The sequence below is a fragment of the Diceros bicornis genome, chromosome 40 (genome assembly GCF_020826845.1).
Source record: "Diceros bicornis minor isolate mBicDic1 chromosome 40, mDicBic1.mat.cur, whole genome shotgun sequence".
NCBI lineage: Eukaryota > Metazoa > Chordata > Mammalia > Perissodactyla > Rhinocerotidae > Diceros > Diceros bicornis.
Window position 1 is genome coordinate 15,359,551 of NC_080779.1, and position 17,316 is coordinate 15,376,866.

The 17,316-nt window shown below is 38.9% G+C and overlaps 1 protein-coding gene across 2 annotated transcripts in view; it reads left to right on the top strand.

Moving 5' to 3' along the window:
- TMEM131 (transmembrane protein 131) overlaps positions 1-17,316 on the top strand; it is a 221,740-nt gene that overhangs the window by 65,824 nt on the left and 138,600 nt on the right. For both annotated transcript variants that reach the window (XM_058534507.1, XM_058534508.1), the window contains exon 3: positions 8,096-8,136. In XM_058534507.1, the coding sequence (XP_058390490.1) occupies positions 8,096-8,136 (41 nt within the window). The remainder of the gene's footprint in view (positions 1-8,095; positions 8,137-17,316) is intronic.

Consider the following 17,316-nt stretch of genomic DNA (forward strand, 5'->3'; position numbering starts at 1 on the left):
GGCAACTGACATTTTACTGAAAAGCATATACGGATGGCAAAAAGGACATGGAAAGCTGTTCAACCACATTATCCGTCAGGAAAATGTAGATTAAAACCACATGCAAACAAAATAGTGACAACACCAAATGCCGGCAAGGATGTGGAGAAACTGGATCACTCATACGTTGGTAGGGGGTATGTAAGTGATACAGCCGCTCTGGAAAAATAGTTTGGCAGTTTCTTATGAAACTTAAACATGCTCTTATCATATAACCCAGCAGTTAAGACTCTTGTGCATTCTCTCAGAGAAATGGAAATTTATGTTCACACTAAAACCTGTTCATAGCAGCTTTATTTGTAATAGCTAAAAGCTGAAAACAACCCAGATGTCAGATGTCCTTCAATGGGTGAATGGCTAAACAGATTGTGGTACATCCACACCATGGAATATTACTCAGCAATGAAAGGTAAACTATTGACTGTACACACAACAACCTGAATGAATTTCCAGAGAATTATGCTGAGTGAACAAAGCCAATCCCAAAAGATTTGATTTCCTCTATAGACAGTTTTGGAATGAGAAAATTTTAGACGTGCATAATAGAGTAGGCTTTGCCAGGGCTTGGGGGCAGGGGAGGCAGAAGGTGGATGTGGTTATAGAAGAGCAACACACAAGATCCTTGTAGTGACAGAACTGTTCTGTATCCTGACTGTAGTGGTGGATACGTGAACCTACACACAAATGGGTGCAAATAAAACTGGGGAATCTGAACAAGACATGTGGATTGTATGAATGTCAATATGCTGGTTGTAGTATTATACCATAGATTTTGAAGAACGTTACATTGGGGGAAATGGAGTAAAATGTACCTCTCTGTGTTATTTTATTTCTTACAACTGCATGTGAATCTACAATTATTTCACTAAAAATTTACATTAAAAATACAAACACATGGGCAAGCACATGAAGCAAAACATTTAAAAAGTCAGAAAAGACACATTTTGTGAGTTAAAAATTCTTAAAACTGCCTCACAGATACCTTGTCCATTTTCAATGTTGAGATTATTTGCAGAGAACTTTTAGGGTAGTGAGGAGGGCAGTTGATGAGAGAGAAGTTCATGTGTTTAGGTTTTCTTAATCAAAAGCAAACCTCATTCTCTACCCCCACCCCAATCCTTAAGGAAGAATGTAATTTTGTATCTGAAAGTGACAAAGAAGTCTGATCACCTGCAAGGAAACTTGGCTCCTCTTCTCAAGCATAGCCCTGGCAAAAGTTGCACAGTCTGTGACACTCATATGCTGCCCGGTGTGGCTCCTAGTTACCACCAGCCTGTGTACATGCCCTGCCTGTACCATCGAGAATCTTAAATTCTGGGCTGGTGCAGACCTTGTCTTATTTCTAAGCACCCACTGCCTTGAACACAATTAGCATTGTATACCTAATTCTGTAGTAAATTTCATTTATTTGTTGAGTTTTTTCTAAGAAAATTAAATATTCTGTTCAACAATTATACAGTATAAAATGGTGGTTACGTTAGAAATTGTTAGCAATAATATGGCCAACTTGAGCTCATATAAGCTAAAAGAAGTCGGTTTCAGGCATATACAGTCTTGTCGCAGATATGTCATACTAAGTATGTAATAATAGACCAGATCACAGGATTTGAATTCTGACTCATACCATTTGATCCTGGACCAGTGATTTGAATCATTCAGAGGCTTATTTTCCTTATTTGTAAAATATAATCCTATATTTGAATGTCTCCGGTATGTTAACAACTGCAAGGACCATTAGAGAGAGAGAGACAGTTGTTGTGACGTTCATGCGCTTTGAATTATAATGCAAGGAGATGTTACTACGAATGAAAGTCTAAATTATTATCTCCTTATAAAATTTAAGTTACTGGGCTGGCCCCGTGGCTTAGCAGTTGAGTGCGCGTGCTCCGCTGCTAGCGGCCCGGGTTCGGATCCCGGGCGCGCACAGACGCACCGCTTCTCCGGCCATGCTGAGGCCGCGTCCCACACACAGCAACTAGAAGGATGTGCAGCTATGACATACAACTGTCTACTGGGGCTTTGGGGAGAAAAAGGAGGAGGATTGGCAATAGATGTTAGCTCAGAGCCGGTCTTCCTCAGCAAAAAGAGGAGGATTAGCATGGATGTTAGCTCAGGGCTGATCTTCCTCACACAAATAAATAAATAAATAAAATAAAATAAAGCATCACATTCTTTTAAAAAAAAAAAATTCAAGTTACAGTCAGGTTTTCAGTCTTGGCGGCAGTATTTACACTTTGGACCAGATAATTCCTTGCTGGGGATTGGGGGTAGAAGACTGTCCTGTGCATTGTAGGGTATTTTTCAGCATCCCTGGACTCTGCCCTCTAGATGCTAGTGGCCCCTTCAGTTGTGACCATCAAAAATGCCTCTAGACATTGCCAAATGCCCCTGGAGGACAAAATTGCCCCCAGTTGAGAACTACTTGGTTATAGGGATAATGTGTTATTTTTGTGGTAAGAGAAATATTTGAGAATATCATATGTGTTTTTGCAGTTTGGTCCATTCAATTGGCAGAATAGTCCGTTTTCCTCCTGTTTTCATACCCTATTTGGGGTTGGAGGTGCTCTCTGAGAGAGACTGCCGAAACTGGTCTGGAATCTGGAGCCTAGCGGTGAGCTAGGCTGAGGCTGGATGCAGCAGAAGTCTGGAGTCTGAATTGTGGGTGGGAACGAGTCTATGCTTGTCTTTGTTGATAGACACAGTGAAAAGATCATTTGCAATAAGTCAAGAATTACCAACTTTAAGTTTCTGTCATTTAGAAAAGTTTACTTTGAAATATTGTACGTATGTCTTATATTTGATACAAGATCCAAAAATACACGGCACAGGCATTTTCTAGGGCCCTGAGTACTCCTGATAGACCGTTATCTCCGGGCATAAATTTATAAAGTTCAAAGGTTCCTGCTAGTCAGATGGTGCAATATGAAATCTCAGCATCTTCTAGGGATTGCTTCACTATTTAGTGAGATGGTAATCTTTTTCATATGATTATTGGTCATTTATTTTTCTTTAGTGAATTGCCTCTTCTTGCCCTTGACTTATATTTCAGTCATGGTATTCTTTTTCCTATAGTCTTTATTTTTCTTTCTTTTTGCTGTTGATTTAATAAATTTTTTACATACAATATCAAATCTTTTCACTGTAAGGTTATTAAAGTTGTAATCCTTATTTGCTTGCTTTGTCTCTTCTCTTTTTTTGACATTTACCCTATTTTTGCTCGTTCTTTGACTTGCAACATTTCTGCATCATTTTGTGTTGGGTATTTATAGTTGGGCTTTGGTTTTTTGACACCAAAAACACCTTTTGTCTCTTTTAAATAGATGAGTTTATCTTATTTAATCATGCTGTATATATGTTCAATCTCTTTCATCTAATTTTTATGCTTTCCTTTTTGTTGTTTTCTGTCTCTTGATTTAGAGGCTTAATTTTCAGATATGCATTTAAGATATGTTTAAACTTTTATTTCTCAAATTGCTTCAGAAACAAGGTAATGTCTATTGTGATGATCTTTTACTTTCTCTCAATACTTAGAGTATACTGTTGGCATGTACTGAGATTTTTATTCTTGTTTGTTAAAGTTAAATGATTATTCTTCTATTTTGTGGCTTATACTTCAAAACCATTTACTTTCTGCTTTTCTAACCTTATTTCCACAGTTCCTTTACCTGGAGTGTCTGCTTATCTTTCACAGGGCAGTTTCCTCATTTGCAATTCTTCATGAGTAATCTTGTTGACCAGATTGTCTTCATGAATATGTTTTTTCCCCTCAAGCAAGTGTACATGGGTGATACACTTCCTGAGCCCTCTTTCTATCAACTTCACATGAGAACCACAGTTTCACATGTCCTCAAACGCTTAGGTTACACTCTTTATTGAAGTATAAGTGACATACAATAAACTGTACATGTTTAAAGTGTACAATTTGAAAAGTTTGATGTATTTATATACCTGTGAAACCATCACTACATCAAGATAATGAACATAACCATCACCCCCCAAAATTTACTTATGACCCTTGGGAATCCCTCCACCTTCACTCTCCATCCCTAGGCAACCACTGATCTGCTTTCTGTCACTATCAGTTAGTTTATATTTTAAGCCGTTTTATATAAATGGAATCATACAGAATGTACTTTTTGGAGGAATCTGATTCAGCATAATTATTTTGAGATTCATCCATGTTTGCATGTATCAATAGTTTATTCTTTTTTTTCACTCAAAAGTTATTTTTTATTCTTTTAAAAGTCGCACATATTTATTATAAAGCAATAAAGAAATGTTTAAAGGGAAAAAACAAAGGTTTCCAGTCTTTGGATTTATTCTTTTTTATTGCTAAGTTGAATTCCCTTGTAGATATATCCCAGTTCATGTACCCATTCACCTGTTGATGAAAATGTGTGTTGTTCCTGTATTGACCTATTACAGATAAAGCTGCTATAAACATTCATGTACAAGTCTTTGTATGGACATATGCCTTTGTTTCTCTCGGGCAGATATCTAGGAGTGTAATGGCTAGGTCATATGGTAGATGTATGTTTAACTTTATAAGAAATTGCAAAGCTTCTTCTAAAGTGGTGGTTCTATTTTGCATTCCCGCTGGCAATGTATGAAAGTTCTAGTTGCTCCGTGTCCTCGCCAACCCTTGATATGGTCAGTCTTTTCAATTTTGGACGTTGTAAATAAGTGTGTAGTAAATATATCATTGTAGTTTAGATTTGCTTTTCTTTAATAACTGATACCGAGCATCTTTTCATGTGCTTAGCTGGCATTTGTATAGTTGCCCATTTTTAAAAATTGGGTAGTTTTCTTATTATTCAGACTCACAAGTTCTTTATATGTTCAGGATACAAGTCCTTCATCAAATATGTGATTTGCAAGTATTTTCTCTCAGTAAGTGGTTTGCCTTTTCATTTTCATAACAATTTCTTTTGGTGAGCATATTTTTAAAATTTTGAAGAAGTCCAGTATATCAATTTTTTTCTTTTATAGCTAGTGTTTTTTTTGTCCTGTTCATGAAATATTTGTCTATTTCAAGGTTGCAAAGATAATCTCCTATGTTTTCTTGGTGAAGCTTTATAATTTTAGTTTTTATGCTTAGAACTATGATTTATCTAAAATTAATTTGCATGCATGGTGTGACATAAGGATAAAGGTTTATTTTTCCTCTATATAGGTTCGTCCAGTTGTTCCAACACCATTTCTTGAAAAGATATATGTTTCCCTATTGAATTGCATTGATACCTTTGTTGAAAATCAAATGACCATAAATGTGTGAGTCCATTTCTGGACTTCCTCCAGTTCCATTGATCTGTTTGTCTGTCTTTATGCCAGTACCACACCATCTTGATTACTATAGCTCTTTTTTTACTGTGGTAAGTTGTACATAACATTAAAATTACAATTTTAGCCATTTTTATGTGTACAGTTTAGTGGCATTAAGTACATTCATATTTATTTTTCCATCATCATCATCCAGCTCCAGAACTTTTTCATCGTCCCAAACTGAAACTCTGTACCTATCAAACAATAGCTCCCCATTCCCCCTATCCCAGCTCCTGGCGGCCACCACTCTACTTTCTGTCTTGATGATTTTGACAAGGATAGGTACCTCAGATAAGTGGCATCATATAGTATTTGTCATTTTGTGACTGGCTTATTTTACTTAGCATAAGCGTAGACCTAGTCTTCAAAGTTCGTGTACATTGTAGCATATGGCAGAAATTCCTTGCTTTGGAAGGCTGAACAATGTCCTCTTGTATGTATAAGCCATGCTCTGTGTGTCCCTTCATCCGGCGACAGGCACGTGGACTGCTTCCGTGCTTTGGCTGTTGTGATTAATGCTGCTGTGACCGTGCATGCCCACGTGTCTGTTTGAGTCTCTGCTTGCTGCTTCCAGTTCTTTGGGCTATATACCCAAAGTACATACCCAGAAGTAGCCTTGCTGGGTCGTATGATAATTCTTTGTTTAATAGTGTGAGGAACTGCCATACTGTCTTCCACAGCAGCTGCACCATTTTATATCCCCACTGGCAGTGCACAAGGGCTCCAGTTTCTCACGTGCTTACCAATACTTTCTATTTTCTGTTGTTTTGGTAGTAGCTATGCTGATGGGAGTGCGGTGGTATCTCATTGTAGTTGTGATTTGCATTTCCCTAATAATTAGCGATGTTGAGCATCTTTTCGTGTGCCTACTGGCCATTTGTGTATCTTCTTTGGAGAAATGTCTATTCAAGTCCTCTGCCCGTTTTTTAATCAAGTTGTTTGTTTTTCGCTGTTGAGTTGTAGGAGTTCTTTATATATTGTATATTAACCCTTTGTCAGATATATGATTTGCAAATATTTTGTCCCGTAATAAAAAATTTTTCATAAAAAAGTTAAAGAAATTCTTTAAGTGCAGAAAATAGAAGAGTTCAGTGAATCCCCATTCACCTACTACTCAGATAAACCCAACTATTATTAACATTTTGCTGTCTTTGCTTTATATACACGCATACTTGTACACACAACAAATTATTTTGCTAAAACATTTTAAAGAAAATTACAGACATCCTGACACTTCACTTGAGCATTCACTTTCAAACAATAAGGATATTTTCCCACATCTGCCATATTTCTCCCATATACATTCTCCAAAATACCATTTCAAAATAATGCATTTTTTTTTAACAAATTTACTTTTAAACTCCTTACAGACTCTGTACAATGTTACTAGAGTTTGTGTTTTTTTTGTTTTTTGGGGTTTTTTTGAGGAAGATTGGCCCTGAGCTAACATCTGTTGCCAATCTTCTTCCTTTTTTCCTTTTTTCTCCCCAAAGCCCCGGTAGATAGTTGCATGTCCAAGTGATACATCCTTCTAGTTGCTCTGTGTGGAACGCCACCTCAGCATGGCTTGATGAGCAATGCGTAGGTCCACGCCCAGGATCCGAACCGGTGAACCCCAGGCCGCCGAAGCAGAACGCGTGAACTTAACCGCTACGCCACCGGGCTGGCCCCTCAAATAATACATATTCATGGGAAAAAATAATGCCACAGTTCTACTTTTTCTAATTATAACGTAGAAGCTAACCTTTTGGGATAAGTTCACTGATGGTATTTCTTAGAGTTTTGGCGTTTTCTCACACATCGTTATTAAGAACTTCTTTTCCTTCCTCAGTTGCCTCCCAACTTCTTGTATTCTCTCTTGTCTTCCTCTAATCCATCTTTACACTACAGCCAGAATCATGTCTTTACAACTTAGACCATGTCTGTCTGTCTCTCTTACTCCCTCAGACCCCTTGTGTGGCATTTAGAGTACAACGCAATCCAGACTTCTTACTAGGGCACTACGTAATCTGGCCCCTGCCTGGCCCTCCAACCTCATGTTCTCCTTCTCTCCCCGTTCTGTCTCAGCTCCAGCCAAATGTACCTGCTGTCCTTGAACATCCAGGCTCTTTCCTGTGCGAGGACCTTTGCACGTGCTGTTTTCTGCACCACCACACAATCCCACTTCCACACACGGCTCTTTTTTATCCTTTAGATTTCAGTGTAAATGTTCTCTTCACACAGGCCTTCCTTCATGACGTAGTTAAGCATATCATCTATTTATTCTCTTTCACAGCACTTTTCCAATATTTTGATAATCGTTTACTCCATGTGTAAACACATACTTGTTTAGTTTTAAAATTACTGCCCCCCCACCTTGCACTCTATAATGGCAGGAACCATTAGACACCAGCACGTGACTCACAGTTGGTATGCAGCGAACAGTGAGAGGCACACGTAGCCTCACAAAGCACTTGTGAAGGAGGCTCTTCTCGTGGAATGTATTAGTTTGGCAGACTTTTCACATTACTTTGTTTTATTTCCATGTATGTTTAAAATTTAATCCAAATTATTCTACCATTTGAATTAGTGTGACAAATCATTTCGTATGATTTGGGGATCAGGTTTAACCTAAAAATCCAAGTAAGTGTAAGATCGAAGTTGAAACTAAAGTAAAATATTTTGAATGTTCTGTATGTCTGTAGTATAAAGATTTGGTTTCAGTGTTTTCACCAGTTGTTTCTTCCTTTCACAGACTGAGACAACACTTGGACTCAGTTCATATCAGCAGAAAAGGTAAGGAAGGAATATATATATGTGTTACAATATATGAAATTTTATGTATTTAGTAAGATGCTAACATACTTTCAGTTCCTTCTGGGGGATTCCTGCAGTGCTTTCCTTCTCTTTCTTCATACTTTTTTGGTGAAGAGGGAAATGCAAATTATAAATCCCATTATATCATGTATTTCAAGTATTGTGTACGGAAAACCAGGCTTAAATCTGAGTTCGCAGGTGATGCATTGTGTAGTGTATGTCCCTCTATCATATACAAAGGGGTTTTACTCATAGCTGAAAGGCCCCCTGCTTTGTAAGAGGACCAGCCAACTCCCTAGTGACTTCCTTTGTGGCTATCCCTGCCTCTTATGGACTGACCACTGCTGCCCTCAGCCATCACCAGGAGTCTACCTGCAGGCACCTGGAGGAGGAACTCAGAGCAGTGATAGCCCAGTCTTGTGACTAAGAGAGACCCCTTTTAAACACAGATTCTCGGTGATAACAGGGGAGCTGTTGTACTCTCAGGTATTATGAAAATATATACACGCATGTGAATTTGAAGATGCCTTCCCCACCTCCAAATTCTTTGGGTTTTTGGTAGCTTCTCACGTCTATTAGAGAGACAATAAAAAAAAAGATTCTGGCCTGATTCGCTTTCCATATCCAGTGAGGGCCTGCGTATCTAAAGGGGAATGAGAGCTATCTGTGAATTAGATATCCTTGATGCTTAAAGTACACCCAATAATGTTCTCGGACTAGTGAAATACAGACTGCAGCAACAAAGAATTTTATTTTGAAGACGAAGTAGCAAATATTCAGATTGAGTAGGACAGTTAAAACTTTACTTCATAAATATAATAATGAAACTCCTTCAATTTTCACTGTTTTTGCTCTTTTCGCTGTTCATATCTGCAGTAACATGGCCCTCTTCCTTATTGATCTGTCCTTCTCCCTAATGTTATATGCCCTATTGGGATCTGTTCTGCCTGTGAACCCTGCCCAAGGGACGCACCCGCTGCCTACAGTAAGGCATAGACCTCTCTGCTGCTGTGATTATAAAGTATGCCACTGCTCCATCCCTCCACCCCTCTCCAGATATTTTTGGCATTGAGGTGGATTGTTTTCAGACCACTGTGAGTCTATCCTGATGCCACCTTGGCTGGACCATCTAAGAAACCTAGAACTCTGCCCATCTGGAGCCAAATTAATGGGGAAAAAAAGCACACTTGTTATCTTGTGTTTCTTCCTTGATCCTTTATTTTAGCAGTTAGGAAATTAGCTATGGAATTATATTTGGCTACATTTATGAAAATGATGTTATTATCCACGATGAAGATTTGGGCTTTAAGTTATTTTCCTAGTATAATGAAAAATTTGCATCAATACATAATTATATTCTGATCTCATGTTCCACTTATCATCTACATCTGTCTAACAGACTACCCCAAAACTTACTGGCATAAAACAATCATTTTATTATGCTGTCAGACTCTGTAAGTCAGGAATTTAGGCAGGGCACAGCCGAGACAGCTTGTCTCTGCTCCATGATGACTGAGGCCTCAGCTGGAGAGATGCCAGAGCTGGGAATGACTCAGTGGCTGGGAGCTGGAGGCATGTTCACTCCGATGTTGATGTAGTTACCTGGGACATCGGCTAGGCTGTCATCTAGAATGCCTATATGTGGGCCCCTCTCTGTGGTCTTTTCACAGAGGCTTGTGGGCTTCCTCAGAGCATGATGGCTAGATTCCAAGAGTGAACATCCCAGAGAGAACCGGTGGAAGCTGTGTCACCTTTTATGACCTACCCTCTGAAGTCATATAGTGTTATTTCTGTCATCTGCTGTTGGTCAACCAGTCACTTAAGTTGGCCTGGATCATGGCATTGGAGGGTGGGGCAAAGACCCCCACCTATTGATGGCAGGAATATCAGAAGATTTGCAGATAAGTTTTAAAGCCATCACACTTCACTTCTTTTTTTTCTGACAAAGACCATGAGTTAGATAAACACTGGGTTCAAATTGGAATGCAATAAAAATACCCTATGGGTCTGAAACTGGATTAGGCATTAAATATGTGTTTTAGTCAGCTCGGGCTGCTATAACAAAACACCACATAGACTGGGTGGCTTACACAACGGGTGTGTATTTCTCACAGTTCTGGAGGCTGGGAATTCCAAAATCAAGATGCCAGCAGATTTGGTTCCCCAGTGGGGGCTGTCTTCTTGGCCTGCAGGTGGCTGCCTTCCCCCTTTTCTTCTCACGTGGCAGAGGAGCAGAAGCAAGCTTTTCTTCATCTCTGTTTCTAAAGGCACTAATCCTATCATGAAAGCCTCGCTTCCGTGACCTCATCTAAACCTAATTACCTCCCAGAGGCCCTATCTCCAAATGCCATCTCATTGGGGGTTGGGGCTTCAGCATATATGGACAGTTCAGTCCATAACAACATAAAAAGTCTGAATTTAGATTTTGGACCCTCATATCAACCAACTAAAAACTAAACTAAAGCGCTGTGAGTTTCCCTTAATAAGCCATTTTAAAACGTGCATAACTCGGAAAAGCAAATATGGTCTCCATATTTACCTAGCATGTGATAATCAGAACATAGCTTCCACACTGGAAGAATTTAGCCAGTTCTTTTTATATGAGGCTCAGTGCTGTGCAGTCAAATTAGACACTGTAAGACTTCTCATTTAAATAAGAATAACTGTAATAAAAATGTGAAATGAAAATATAAAATGTGCAGTTGTATAGCAACGGAAATTATAAGTAAAATGTTTCGTATAACAACAGAAATTGTAATCCTTTTTTTTTTTTTTTCAGTTCAAAAACAAATTAGTCTATAAAAGTATCAGAGTTTGGGTTTGGTTTTGAAAATTTGACTAAGACAGAAGTTTTCTTATGATCAGAGATGATTCTAATACAAGAGACCCCGATAGATTATCTTATTGAGCCCTCATGTTTGACAAGCTGACACCCTTAGGACCAAGGGATGTGCTCAATGTTAGACTGGCAGTTTCAGTTAGAATTCATTGTCTTCTGATTGCCAGCCCACTGTTGTGTTCTCTTTGACTATTTGCATATCAAATATAGAATCCTTAAATATTCACTATATTTTCTCTTTTAGCCAGTATTCCTGGAAGAGGAATATAAGAGTTAGTAAGAATTAGAGTGGGAAAGGCTGTGAAAGAGGAGTAGGGAAGCCAGTTGAAGCATGTGGAGGGAAAGCTGTCATGACTGAGAATACATGGTAGGGAAGAGTGTTGAAGAGAGGTGAGAGATACACAGTCTGCTCTCTGTTTTTCAGAGTATCTGCCCTGGGCTGGGGCTGTAGATATGCTCTCTGCCTTCAGGGATCTTGAAGGATAGTGGAGACACCACTTCTGATGAGGTCATAAAGCATATGTGTTGGTGAAGTGACAAAACAGAATCTACTTTGTGAAAGAAAGCAGCCCATTGGGGAAGGATATTATAATCAGAAGATGTAAGCTTCGGGGCTTAGTTGTAGGGGATCAAGGTACTAAGACGTGTTGTGCTTCACATGGTATCTCACTCTCGTCATCACAACAGGCCACAAGGCCAAGTCACAGCTGAGGGGAAGGCTGGCTTCTGACTCCAGAACCTGGTCTCCACCTCTGGAGTGCGCTGCCTCTGCCAGTCTCTCCTTAGGGCACCCCCAGTGTCCACTGAGCATTAGAGATTGCTGAGATGGACACTTTTGTCTTTGACCTTCTGTAGTCATTTCTGCATCAGTTTCTCACTTCATATATTCCCCAATTGTATAGTGCAAAGGCTGTTCTCTGGTTTTTCTAGTAAACCAGTAAATTCAGCCCCATCCTTTCTCATATTGCCTATATGATCTCCTGAGTCAGAACTCATTCTGTACATGAAACTTAACCTGCTCCAGGTATCATGAAAAGATTAGTTCACAAAATGATTCTCTAGCTAGTGGCTTGTATGGCAGTGCAATGCTAGATACTAGCCTCTGGCTACCATGTGGTCCCCTCCCGCCTTCTCTCCTACCTGCCTGTCACCTCCCCGCTGCCTTCCCCCCCCAACACACACCATTATCATCTGCTTCAGCTTTGAGGGCAGGCTTGGCTCCAAGGGCTTCCAGGACATTCTGCAAAGGGAAGAGCTGCTTCTTTCATGACCTCAGGATTGTGGGAAGTAAAACTGTTGAAGACAGAATTTTCCAGGGTACTCTTTTTTGTATTTCTCTCCTACCTTCTGGCTTACCCTTTCTGATTTGTTTTAATGGGGCTATCAATTACATGATAATATTTTGTTTGAAAAGGTGCTGGCTGCATGGTATAATGGTGGAGGATGTGCATGTAGTGTTCCGTTAGTGTTTGAGTTGAACACCAAAATATTATAATGAGTACCAGTAATGGTTTAACATTGTGTGACATGAGGCCACCTTTTATGGATGTCTTTTCTTAGGATTTTGTAGCCCTATGAAGGGAGATTAGGAATCAAGATCCCTGAGTTCTGTGTTCACCAGCTGTGTGGTCTTGAAAAAAACCACTAAACTGCTCTGAGCATGAGTTTCAGTTGCAAACTGGAGAAGATCATTTCTCTGCCTGACATGATATAAGGTTATGCATTATATAAGGTTGTTGTGAGGATCAAATGAGAAGATTTATTTGAGTAACAGTAGTTTACAAACTTTAAAATATTATATGAATATAAGCAGTAAGTGTTTGCTAATTTATTTGTTCAGTCATTCAGCAAATATTTGCTGGGATCTTTATGTACACCAGGCATTGTTCTAAGAATTGGTAATTCAGTAATTGTATTTGTTACCTATTGCTGTGTAATAAATTACCCTGCACCTAGCAGCTTAAAACAGCAAACATTTCTTATCTTTCTGTTTCTGTGAGTGAGGAATTTGGGAGCAACTTAGCTAAGTAGTTGTGGCTCAGGATCTCTCATGAGATCGCAGTCAAGATATCAGTAGAAGCTGTACTATTCTGGAGGCCTGGGCCTGGTAGGTCCTCTTCAAGATGGCTCACTCATGTAACTCTTGGCAAAAGGCCTCAGTTTTTGCTGCCTTTTGGCAGGAAGCCTTAGTTCTTCATCATGTAGGTGAAGGACTGCTTGAGGGTTCCCACGTTATAGCAGCTGGCGACCCCAGAGCTGGTGATCCAAGAGAGGAGGAGGCTACAATGTCTTCAGTAATTAAGTCTTGGAAGTCACACACCATCACTTCTGCCATAGTCTATTCATAAGAAGCCACCCCAAGGAGAGGGAAATTAAGCTCCATCTCTTGAAGAGAGGAGTATCAGATTTGTGAATGTATTTTAGAACTACTACTGTGCCGGATGAGCAAGATAGTCAAGACTTCTGCCCTGGTGGAGCATGTGTTCTAATGGAGAAGACAGACAATAAGCTACCAAATAAATAAACAAAATATCAGCTAGAGAGAAGTCTGGGACAGACACGACTCCCTGGTTTCTTTAGATTGGATGTTAAGGAAGGCCTCTCTGAAATGATGTTTAAGCTTACCTGGTGAAAGTCTTAGGGAAGAGCATTTCAGACAGAGGAACAGCTAGTGCAAAGGTCTTATGTTGGGAGCAGTGCTACTATTATTACATTACTGTTGTTATGAGAGCTGGAAATGTTAGTGTCTACAGCTAGGTAAGAAGGGTATATGTGTGTATCTCTGTACTCAGTGTCTGCAAGAAAAGCCAGATTCTTCTGATCGTTTACGTTTCCTGGGGTCTCTGGGAAATAAGCCAAAAATATTGGGTTGGGGAATACTTTTCAAATGAAGGTGGCTGGGGTTCTTTAATTGACTGCGTAATTTGCTTATTATTAAGTACAATTGTTTTGGTTGCCTACAATTAACCATAAGTTAGATCCAAAATTGGTGGTATCTTAATGGCAGATAAAATCTGCCAACAGTTGCAGTTTGACTAATATCTGTTTTAAATTTTGTGAAAAAGCTAAAGGGAATGTCCTTAAGTTGTTTTTAAGGACTTCATTTGGTTTGTACTTTGGTTTATTTTCTAGCTCTGGAGCTTTTAGCTGCACATGAAGTGACATGTGCAAAAGAATAGTACTACTTTGCATTAATCTTAAAGACTGTAGTAAATTGATGATAGACAAGGCAACTTATCAAAAGTGTGTTTAAGTAAAGACATGGTTTATTTTGCATTAAACCCCAGCAGTGGTTGTTGATAAGCTCCATTGAGTAAACCAGTTTTACCTCACTTATTTTTTAAACGCAACAAATTACTTTCACCTTAAATTCGAATGTGACAGAATTGAGATTTCTGGAATGGTGGTGTGAGGATCTTGGGGACTTCTCCCCATAAGAGGATTTGCTGAGCTGATCAAAATTAGCAAAGACAGTCAGTCAGACTGAGTACTTGGAGATTGATCAAAGGACTTAGAATGAATTGAGAAATATTTATTCAACAAAATCTATATAAACTTGGTAAGAACAGTGGGAAGCCATAACATTCAGGCTAGAGATTGCACCCATCACTCCACAGCTCTGCTTTGCAGAAGAACTGTTTCAGGTGAGATCAGCAGCCAGATGGACGTTCCCATCTGCCCCAGCTCACTGGGGTGGAAAAGCTATTCCAGGTGCATTTGGTAGCCAGAGGACATTGGCAGATCTCATTTTCCACAGGCTCCATGCTGCAGAGGCTTATCTTGAGTGGCTGGTGGCAGTCGGGTGATGCTTGTTCCCCCACACTCAGTTCCCACCATCTAGGGATGATCAGAGTGGGCAGCTGGTGAAAAGAACAGTCCCTCTTTCCTGCACAGCTCTATGCTGTAGGAGAGCTTCTTTAGTGTGCCCGGCAGCTGAGTGGCAGGCCCCATATGTCCCAGCTTCCTTGGGCAAAGACCTATTCTGGGTAGATTTGACAGTCAGTGAACCTAGGGATAAGTCTGACCAAAGATGTGCGAGACTTGTACACTGAAGTCTCCAAACATTACTGAGAGTACTTAACGAAAACCTAAGTAAGTGTAGAGATAAGAAGAATCAATATCATTAAGGTGTCAGTTATCCCCAAATTGATCTATATATTTCAATGCAGTCCCAATCACAGTTGCAGCAGGCTTTTTTGGTAGAAATTGCCTGTAATCTAGCTAATTCTAAAATTGATATGGAAATGCAAATTACTTAAAATAGTCAAAGTAATAATGTAATAGATAGTATTCAGCATTTTATCAAAGATTATTTAACATGAAAGAAAATGACCCATAATCAAGGAAGAAAATAGAAATAGTTCTAGAAATGACAGAGACCATGGAAGTAGCAGACAGGGTATTTAGTATGTCTATTATATACGTTTAGCAATTTAAAGGAAAACATCAACATGAAGGAGAAGTGGACAGTATAAAAAAACAAAATGGAACCTCTGGAGCTGAAAAATAGTTTCTGAAATGAAAATTTCACTGGGTAGGATTAATAACAATGTAGACATTACAAAAGAAAAGCTCAATGAACTGGAAGACAGTGACAGAAGTAACCCAAACTGAAGCACAGTAAGGAAAGATGACTAGAAAAAGAATGAACAAACCCTTGGTGCCCTGTGGTACAACAGCAAGCAATCTGACACACGTGTGATTGAGTTCCCAGGAATTGGGGGCGTCGGGGGGGGGTGGCAGCTGTCAAACCAGTCAAACACAAAGAAAACCACATCAAGCCACACAATATTCAAGTTGCTGAAAACCAGTGATGAGTAGAAAAGCAGCCAGGGAAAACAAATTGCATATAGAGGCATGAGAAAGATAAGAATGACTGCGGGCTCTTCATCAAAGACAATGCAAACCAAAAATCAACAAATTGAAGTACCAAAAGAAAAAATTGTCAACCTAGAATATTATATCCAAGATAAATATCCTTCACAAATAAAGTCATTTCAAGACAAAAGCTAAGAACATGTGGGGCCAGCAGACTGTCGCTATAAAAAACGTTAAGGAAGTTCCTTTAAATTCTGAAGGCAGTAACCAATCCAGACGAAAACACAAATCTAAAAAGAATGAAGACCACCAAAAAGGTGAAAATATATGGATAAATATAAAAGACATTTTTTTCTCATTAAAAAAATTTTAAGATAGTTAACTTTTAAGGACAAATAATTTCAGTGTTTTATGAAATTTCTAACTTGTGTATGTTACATGTATGATGACAGCACAAACGACAGGAGGGGTGAATGGAAAAATTGAGTTGTGAGGTTCTTACATTACATGTGAAATGATATAGTATTATTTGTAGTTAGACCGTGATAAGATGAAACAAACCCTAGAGGAAACATTAAAATCATTTAAAAACCCAAAGAGATATAGTTAATAAAGCAATGACGGAGATAAAATGGAATACCAAAAGATTTACTCAGTTGACTGAAAAGAAGGAAAAAGGAATAAAAAGCAGATGGGAAATAAAACAAATATGCAAGGTGGTAGACTTAAACCCAATTATATCAAAAATTATAATAAATATGAACAGTTTTAACACCAGTTCTCAGACTATATTAAAAAAGAAAGATCCAAGCATATGCTGTCTATAAGAAATGTACTTTATTTTTCAATTCATATTTAGGTTTTTTTTTTTTTTTTTTGATGAGGAAGATTCATTCTGAGCTAACATCTATTGCCAATCTTCCTCTTTTTTTGCTTGAGGAAGATTAGCCCTCAGCTAACATCTCTGCCAGTCTTCCTGTGTTTTGTGTGTGGGTTGCCGCCACAGCATGGCTTGACAAGTGGTGTAGGTCCGCGCCCAGGATCCGAACCCACAAACCCAGGCCACTGGAGTGGAGCACTGGACTTAACCACTTCGCCAGGGGGCTGGCCCCCATGTTTAGTTTTTTAACCTTTTGTTTTAAAATAATTTTAGTTTAGAGAAAAGATGCAAAGATAGTCCAAAGACTTCCCACGTGCCCTTGACCTTTATTCCCCATTTGTTAACATTTTGCATTTGCTTTCATGTATAATCTCCATTTTCACCTCTTCTTCCCTTCCTCCGCCCTCCCTCCCTTTTCCTGTCTATCTTTGTATATCTACATATATATGTAATTTTTTCCTGAATTTTTTGAGAATCAACTGTAGACATGCTGCTATTTTACTCCTGAAAACCTCAGTGTATATTTTTTATAAATATGGGCATTATTTTACAAAACCACAGTATACTTATCAAAATCAGGAAATTAACACTAGCATACTATTATTTCATCTATAGACCCTAT